The sequence below is a fragment of the Mercenaria mercenaria genome, chromosome 11 (assembly GCF_021730395.1).
Source record: "Mercenaria mercenaria strain notata chromosome 11, MADL_Memer_1, whole genome shotgun sequence".
Lineage (NCBI taxonomy): Eukaryota > Metazoa > Mollusca > Bivalvia > Venerida > Veneridae > Mercenaria > Mercenaria mercenaria.
In genome coordinates, this window is record NC_069371.1 from 33,513,683 (window position 1) to 33,522,945 (window position 9,263).

A 9,263-nucleotide genomic window follows, 5' to 3' on the forward strand; every position below is an offset into this window, starting at 1 on the left:
AATGAAATTTAAGCGTTTTTAAAACGAAAGTTTCAAACTTTCATGAGCTGCTTTCAGTTCCTATTTATAAGTTTGGTTATTCTCTTTATATTCAGAGTGAAGATGAAAAGCTGTCGTTACTGAAGGACAACACAACCCAAGTACTATCAGCGAAATGGAAAACAGGAAACGGAATAAAAACTACAAAAAATGATATTTTTAAGAAACATACGATAATATTTTACGCCATTTTTGTTTTGTATCAGACATGTTCGTATCCGACAAATAGTTTTGTGTAAATCAGGAGCAGATTGGATTACTATGGCAAATAAAGTAGCTTACCAATGTATCAAGAAAATTGAATTAACGTTTGTGAAAAAAATATCATCGCCTTCCATTGAATAAACATTTTTTATTGTATTATCTTTTCTATTTTGTTTTGTATCTATTGGTACATTTTTTTGTCTATTGTCAGTTCTGTTTGTTGCTGTAAGATTCTGATATAATGTCTTTTAATTTGATCCTTTGTACATTTTTGTAACAAGCACAAACTATTTTATTTTTAAAACTCTAAGCCATTAATGCAGTGATCTTTTGATCTTTGTATATGTGTGAGTGACATTTCTTGAAAATCTCAGTATATTTACAGTTTTATTATTCTTTGTCAACGCGTCTGGGTGAAAACTGCAGAACTACTAAACAAATTTTGATGAAACTTTAATAATGTAATAATGGCAGAAGAATTAAGGAGGAAGTGCTGTGCATAAAAATCAGAACTCGACAATCTTACTTTTACCATTATTTTCCTTGAATAAATTTACTTTTCTGCGACTCACGTCTAAAGATGCTAGAGTAAAAATATACAATTAATTTCTATAAAAAACAGAGAACATTAAGAAAAAAAACAAAAAAACTGCAGAGTTTGAGAACTAAGAATTCTACTATGTCTCATTTAATCAATTATTCATACGGTTTACTTCTCTTAAAGACCGCCAAAAAAGTGCTCAACGGGTTTAGTTCATATGCCACACAAAGAGAGAGGATACCGGTTGTCCAATGTCGGATGAACTAGTACATCCCTTTATTCCGGTCGGTATTACGGTAGGAATTTTGTTTTAAAAATCAACCGAAAAAGACCGAAGCTCTAAATGCCATTGAGACGTTTTTAACTGGCTTTCTGTGCGAGCAATCGTAAATACATTGTACAGCTGAGAACCAGCTACCCATAGAGGCTCTTTCTAAGTGAATGTTGTTTCCCTTTTTGCATATTAACCGGTCCATTGTATGCCAGTATATGCACTTTACAAATGTTTCAGCCTCATTTTAAGCATCAGTTGAACAATAGGATTATTAATGGGCAATGACTAGCTTTTAAGAACAGCTAACCTTGTTATATTATACTATTTTTGTTCGAACACATCTCTAAACTATTGAAGAATTTAGTTGATATAAAACGCAATAGTAAAGAGCATTGAGAATATAAGACGTTTGTAAGAACTATTATCATTCCATGTGAATATACAAAAAACTCCCCTTCCCCCATTTTTTTATTTTTCCTTGTCTGGGGCAAACGTAAGAAAGGTTTGAAGCAAATCGGTTTCTATCAATATGTTATATCTTATAATATGCATATGACTGAATTTCCTTATTACAAAAATTAGGAGGGACATTAGTTTCTGGGCGAATTCGGCTCTTTTTTTGTATTACCACCTGCTTGTGTCACGTTCTCTGTCACACAAATATTGAATAAATTACGTATATATTATTGCCTATGAGAACGTCATCATAGACACTAAAATCTTACTATGGATGCTTCAGTTCCGTCGACTCAGACATATGTAAATTGTTCCGACCATTCTTTCAGTTAGTCTAAACTCTGCACTGCCATTTCAACGGTTATGAAAGTATTCATGTTGACTTCTCTTGTTGTACTTCTAAGCTGCGTTGTTTATAATCACAAAGTGTGAATAGAAGACATAAACTAGCATGTGGTAAAAATAAATGTTCCGTATATCTTTAAACACGAACTATTAAGTAGTCCAATATACATTTGTATTTTACATGTTTTGTTCAATTATATAAGTACAATTAAATATGTCTATGTTACACTGTCAATAGTATAATATTTTATACGGTATTGATGTTACGGTTTAAATGACATGTTGCCGTGTATACTAAGTAACGATCGTTTAACATTTAGCAAACTGATAATGATTACTGAACCGTATACATGTCGTGTTTTAAAACATATTTATCAGAGCATTAAATACATCTCAATTTCGCTTAATCTATTTTGTTTACATTGTGTATGAAAATACATATCTTGTGTTGATAATGGCGGATAGTTCCTCATGGAAACTTATAGACAGCTATTTTGTTTTCAAAGGCAAGTAGAATAATTGAAAATTGTTTTGATTTTGTTTATTTTAGCAAACTTGAATATTGTATATACATAAAAACTATTATAGAAACGCTTGAAGTATTCAAGAATGCTTCGAATTTATATGTGATTTGAAATAGAGGCATTCAGTATAGAAAATGGGACTGTTTTCTGGTAATTTAGTATGGTTTATGCACAACAATCACTCTGTACAAAGAACAACATTGTAACACGACACGCTAGGCTCTTAGTGGTATTTCCGATTTAAACATTTGCCGTGTATATTAATATGTAAACTTGTATCGTCTTTCTATTATATTGATTTAATCTATCATTCATTCACATCAATTTTATCTGTCTGTGTTAGAAGTTTAAAGACATAATTATGTGTTTCTTCAAGGCATGAACCAATCACGCAGGAGCGTTGTTTTCTACAATCATTGCAACTATAATTCTTAATTGCAGTACTGACAATTCCTTACACATTAAAAAAAGTATTTGCTTTCGTTTGTATTACGGCTTATTATCTATAATAGTATTAAAATTAAATTGATTTTATTATTTATAAAAGAGGACATTAACATTTACGTCCATATTTTAATTGATGAAATTATTTTTCTCTTCGTTTGGAAGCTATATACATCGCTCATCATTACAGAAATATATTCTTGTTATTTCAGAACATAGGGGAATTTCTGCATTGGCAAAACAAGCTGTCATAGTGCTATTTATTGCTTTGGTAAAGTTTTGTCTTTTCTCCAGCGACAACGCCTTCACCAAGCACAGGCAGATAATCTCCACAACGGTCAAGGACGAATATGACTACTTAGTAGTCGGTGGTGGGTCGGCCGGGTCTGTACTGGCAGCGAGACTTTCTGAGGATGGAAAATCAAGTGTTCTTGTTATTGAAGCAGGAGGGTTTTACGATGAGAATCCATTATTTCATATTCCATTTCATTTGCCAGGGCTTCAAAATACCAAACATGACTGGAGGTACTACACAGTACCTCAGAAAGAATCATGTCTTGGATTGAAAGAAAATAAATCATTTTGGCCACGTGGAAAAGTTCTAGGAGGAACAAGTATGATAAACACCATGTATTATGCACGTGGCAGCCGATACGATTACGATTCTTGGGCAGCAGACGGATGCACAGGCTGGAGTTATGACGATGTCTTTCCGTACTTCTTAAAGTCTGAGGACATTCAGATCGACCAGCTCAAATTGTCACCTTATCATCGTTCTGGTGGACTTCTGACAGTGTCCTCTGGGGAGGCTACCCCGCTATCAGAGCTTTATTTACAAGCTGGTCAGGAACTAGGTTATATCATAACTGATTACAATGGTCCGGATCAAATAGGTTTTAATAAGGTACAAATAACCACCAAAACAGGCGTAAGAGGTTCCACAGGGGTTCTTTACCTGGGTCAGCCTGGAAAGAAGGTAAACCTTGACATAGTTATTGAAACAATGGCTACCAAAATTGACATAAAGGATAAAAGGGCACGTGGAGTATATTATGTACGCAAGGGGCAAACATCTTATGTCAAAGCCAGAAAGGAAGTGATTTTAACAGCTGGAGCAATTAATTCTCCACAGCTGCTCATGCTGTCTGGAATCGGACCGAAAGAACATCTACAGTCTCTAGATATTCCTGTGGAAATCGATTTACCTGTTGGAGACAATTTGCAAGATCATTTGTCAGTTATGCTATTTAGTAAAATAAATAAAACCCTGAGTTTAACAGACAATTTTCTTGACGGTCTATGGTCCAGATATAAATACAAGCTTTTTGGTAAAGGACCTTATAGTTCTACTGGAGTGGAAGCTTCGGCATTTTTCTACACGGGAAAAGAAAAGCAAGAGAAAGTATCGCCTAATTTACAAGCCATGATAAAAAGCAAGTTTATCAGTACCAATATATGGAATATTAAAGATATCATTGCTGAAGAATACCTCGCGGAAAATGGTAATACTGAAGGAATTAGCTTTTCGTTGAATCTGATACAACCTAGAAGTGTAGGCAGTCTGCGTTTGCGCACTGGACATCCATTAGATTCTCCTTTAATTGATCCACAGTATCTTACCAATAGAAAAGATATCGATGATTTGATAGAAGGAGTTAGAATTTGGGAGAAATTTATAAATACGAAAACTATGCAGGGGCTTGGTACCGATATCAACGAAATGAGAAAGTCGTTTTGCTCGCAGCATGATTTTCGGTCTGATTCATACTGGGAATGCTTTATCCGCCATCTTGCAGTGACTAATTATCATCCTTCAGGAACGTGTAAAATGGGTGCTGATGATGACCCGACAGCTGTTGTTGACTCAAAGCTTCGTGTGAAAGGAGTAAAAGATTTAAGAGTAGTAGACGCTTCTGTACTGTCTACAATAACTGCAGGAAGTACATACGCTCCAGTAATAATGATTGCTGAAAAAGCTTTTGATATAATTAACAATGTAGATTTGGTTAAACATTTAAGGGACAGGACTTGATATGTTAAGTTAAGTGCACGGCATTAACCGGTTTGAACTCCCAAGTCATGTTTTTGCCAATGGCCATTCCAAGGCGGTGTCCCAATTTGTTCCCTCACTCGTTCGTTTCGCCCTGCTTGTCTGTATTTCTTAATTTGTTTGTATATTTTTGTGAGAATAATGAAGCAGCATGATTTCAGAACTGAAGAAGAATAAATTAGTTAAAAACACCCAAAATTATGTCACCTCCAGATATATGCCAAATGTTTCGAATTTTACAATATGCATTCATTTATTAGATTCAACGGAACTTTTATCACTCCTATTCGCTGATGATTTGGCATTGATTAACGATACAGTGTCAGGATTACAGAAATTATTGAATGTATTAAAACAGTATTGCATGGAAACAGGTCTCAATGTTAACATTGATAAAACAAAAATTTCTGTATTTAAAAATGATGGTTAACTGTCACAACATGATGATAATAAGCGGTTAGAAGTGGTGTCTAGTTTTTCTTATGTGGGTGTAACATTGACTAAGCAATTATCATTAAACCGAATGGCAGAAGAACAACCACTGAAAGGAAAAAGAGTTCAAATTACATTATTGTCAAAACATTATAGTTATGGTCCTTTACCAAAATATGTTTTCTTCAATATATTTGATACTAAAGTGGCACCAGTGCTATACGGGGCAAAACTATGGGATGCAAAAGAACGCAATTCTCTAGAAATTGTTCACAACTATGCATGTAAGAGATATATGTGCGTTAAACAAAACACTTCAAACGCAACTGTATTAGGAGACTGTGGTCGTTACCCAATGTTAATTGCAGCAGCCAAACGCTGTATGAAATATTCGTTGAAAATACTAAAAATGCAAAATTATAGACTTGTAAATTTTTTTATATTATTAATATGATGGTTAGTATTTGACGAGATGGGTAAAACAACATGGGCTACCGGTATTAAAGATCTGTCAAATGTTAATGGATTTGGATATAGTTGTAACCAACAGTCAGTTACCATTGAAACAATGTTTATCAAGTCATTTGTTAATCGGTTTTGTGACCAATACAGACAAAATTGGAATAGTCATATAAATAACAGCTCTAAGTAATCGACTTATTGTTTGATTAAAGTATGACTTTAAACATGAATAGTACTTATCTGTAATTACAATACGTAAATTTAGGAATGTGTTAGAAAAATACGTACATCCTCGCACAACTTAGAAATAGAACAAGGGCGGTATAATAATACAGCAAGATAAATGTATATGTATATATAAGATATACCAGATGACAGTTGAAACAGAATCCATTTGTACAATTTTATTATGGTATGCCCTTTATACGATGATATAAGACGGCAGTATTTACCAGCAAAATATTACATTAATCCAACTGTACATAAATTTAATATTCTTATGAGCACAAGGTCTGAAATATTGTTAAATATTTTGGCAATATTCATAAACCATGATTTTCTTAAACGAAAAGCAAGTTTGTAATTATATATAAAATATTTTTTGTTGATTCTATTTTTGTTTATGATGCTGAATGATATACATAGCAACTGATTTGACTAATGATAACTTTATGAATGTAAATATGTGTTAAGTATACCTTTCATGATTACAAGATATGAAATTGTACACATTACATTTTCTTCTGTTTTATCAAACAGATTGGCAAAACCGATTGTTTATTGTCATCTTTGGGAGACAGAAATACCATTGGTACGGTACCTATGATGTTTTCATCTATTTAAAGGCTTAAATGATTTTAATTTCAGTAGGGCAAGATATGGAATGTATTATGATAATGTAATCTTTAGAGACTAAGCAAAAACAATGACAATAATACTGAATTTTAGTGTTTATGCAATATTTTTGAACAATTATTAAATTATATATTTTAATATTCCAATTATGAAGAATCTTATGTTAAGCAAAAGTTTATATTAAAAGACAAAAAAAAAAAATATGTAAATTGTGTTATTTCTACATTTTAATGTAGTATGCTATCCTTTTATATTTGTGAAATATTACAAATTGACAATGTATTAAGGATAACATGGTGTAATAGGCCTCAATTTCACCAAAAGCGTACATACAACTTGATAATGTAAGTTTTAAAAATACCAAACGATAGAAATAAGGTGCAGATTGACTAGGTATATAGTGACAGAAGTTCTCAAAAATTTCCTTTAAATTACCTCCCCTGATAATTTTGGTTTTTCATGAGTTATCTCCCCTGAAAACTAGAAAAAATTTTTTTCCTCCTTTTCCCTACGGAGAATTTTAGATTTCTTTTTGATATTTGTATCAGAATCATATAATGCAGCTTTCTACCACAAAATTTTCTCGAAACTCAAGTTCAGATTCTCATAATCAAAGAAATTATATATTTCCCATAGGCATCAATGTTAACTTCAATACCGATTATCTCCCAAAAAAATTATAAAATTTGAAAAATCTCTCGATGAAAAGTTTTTGATTTTGAATGTCTTTAAAGTGACCAAATTTCATTTAAATATTACCATCCAGTTACAAGATATGAAATATGGCTATTACACCATGTTATCCATAAACAATAGACAATTCCATATACAAGCATACATACAAAATGAAATTACAAATATAGATTATTAAGTGCCATAACCATACGATATAATGTAATAAAATAAAGTTGACATATTCTTAGAAATACCATATGTTTATGTATGTATTACATGAATATGATAAATTTGATCTCATCTGAAAAAAATTCCAAAGGTTGCATCTGAGGTTTTCGTTCATTTTTGGAAATTAATGGAGACTAAAAATATATGTGCAATAACACATCCTGTATGAGTTTCATTTGTTTCAATTTATTGCTATTGTTGAAATAATAATTAGCCTATATTCATTTTCATCAGTGAAAAAACAAGTCTAGTAATAAAAACAGTTAATTTAGCATATAGTTAATACATTATTATTTCTTGTGTAGAAGTAAAAATATTCAAATAGTATGTTCTGTTACATTTTAACACTTAATGAGGAATTAGGCTTATATTTGAATGTCATAAGTTGATATGTAATGTTTTGGAAAGATGCAAACATCTATGTTAATATTTGCTGATAATATACATGTGTATAGGTAATAATATATACTATAGCTATCTTTCGTGTACCTGTACTTTTCTCTAAAATGTCTTTCTTTATTGCATTATATTGTTATGGGCCGGTGGCCAGTATCAAATAAACATTTTGTCATGATTGTCCTTGTCATATTAGTAACTGACAAATTAATAAAATTAACTGTCATCTCAATCATATATCAGATGACACATTTTTTTTGCATCCTGTCGCTTACTATGCCATATAAAACCAACACGTGTCGAACCCCTTTGACTGACATGTAATTTAAAAACTGTACACAGTGTCGCTTTGTCATTTCATTCAGCGTTGCACAAGACAGAGAGAGAAAAACAAACGCTTTCATTCGATAAGCAAGTCTGTTGAATAAATCTTTCGTATTAGTGGAGCAGGATATTGCAAAAATACTTCAGTTGATGATACAAGCATCAAATTTACAGGACAGTAACTACCTGGCATGCGCTTTAACATAAGATCAAGGGCCACTTGAAATAATGTCGTTTACAAGATGGCCGCCGAAAAAACAAAATGGCCGCCATTTTGTATTTACTTTTCAGTACTTTATTTGAGGCAAGCATGTAATACATTAAAACGATAGCATTTTTATGCCCCCAGCATCTACTGATGCGGGAGGCATATAGTGATTGATCTGTCCGTCCGTCCGTTTGTTCGTTCGTCCGTCCGTCCGTCCATACGAGGTTAACCAAATGGGACCGTTTCGTCTTGTATCAATACCCCTTACTAGAATGACTTGATACTAATGAAGATGTAACCTGTGACCACTCCTCATCTTCAGACATCACATGACCTCAGTTTGACCTTGACCTTGACCTCATTTTGGACTTAGGTTGCTTTATATGGGCCATCTCTTGGTTAACCAAATGGGACCGTTTCGTCTAACATCAATACCCCATACAAGAATGAATTGATACTAATACAGATGTAAACTGTAACCATTCCTCATCTTCAAACATTACTTGACCTCAGTTTGACCTTGACCTCGTTTATTAAACGCAGTCCCTTGTTTTTATTTATACAATTTCGTTTCAGTTTAGAACAGAATACCAATCTGTAATATTCATATCCTTTTAATTTGTAATCAATTTTGTATGACTAAGCTCATGGCTTTATACATCTCAACACTTAAGGTTTTATAACTTGCAGTTTTGTTTTCGAACAATGGTAAAATCTGAAGCACACCAACCAATATAAATTTTATATACATTACACTCAGATTACATTCAATGCAATAAATTAACATCGTTAAAAAATGCGTCTTA

At 32.5% G+C, this 9,263-nt stretch overlaps 1 protein-coding gene across 1 annotated transcript; it reads left to right on the forward strand.

Annotated features, from left to right (window-relative positions):
• The first annotated feature begins 2,139 nt into the window (after positions 1-2,139).
• LOC123531916 (glucose dehydrogenase [FAD, quinone]-like) lies at positions 2,140-8,160 on the forward strand. Its single transcript, XM_045313217.2, has 2 exons — positions 2,140-2,365; positions 3,040-8,160. The coding sequence occupies exons 1-2, from the start codon at positions 2,314-2,316 to the stop codon at positions 4,857-4,859; spliced, it is 1,872 nt and encodes a 623-aa protein (XP_045169152.2). The 5' UTR covers positions 2,140-2,313; the 3' UTR covers positions 4,860-8,160.
• Positions 8,161-9,263: the final 1,103 nt, after the last annotated feature.

What these genes read in the sequence shown, in the direction of transcription:
- LOC123531916 (XM_045313217.2), top strand. Translation starts at nt 2,314, where the DNA reads ATGGCGGATAGTTCCTCATGGAAACTTATAGACAGCTATTTTGTTTTC. An exon ending in CAGCTATTTTGTTTTCAAAG is followed by an intron (nt 2,366 to 3,039) that starts GCAAGTAGAATA and finishes TTGTTATTTCAG; the next exon opens with AACATAGGGGAATTTCTGCA.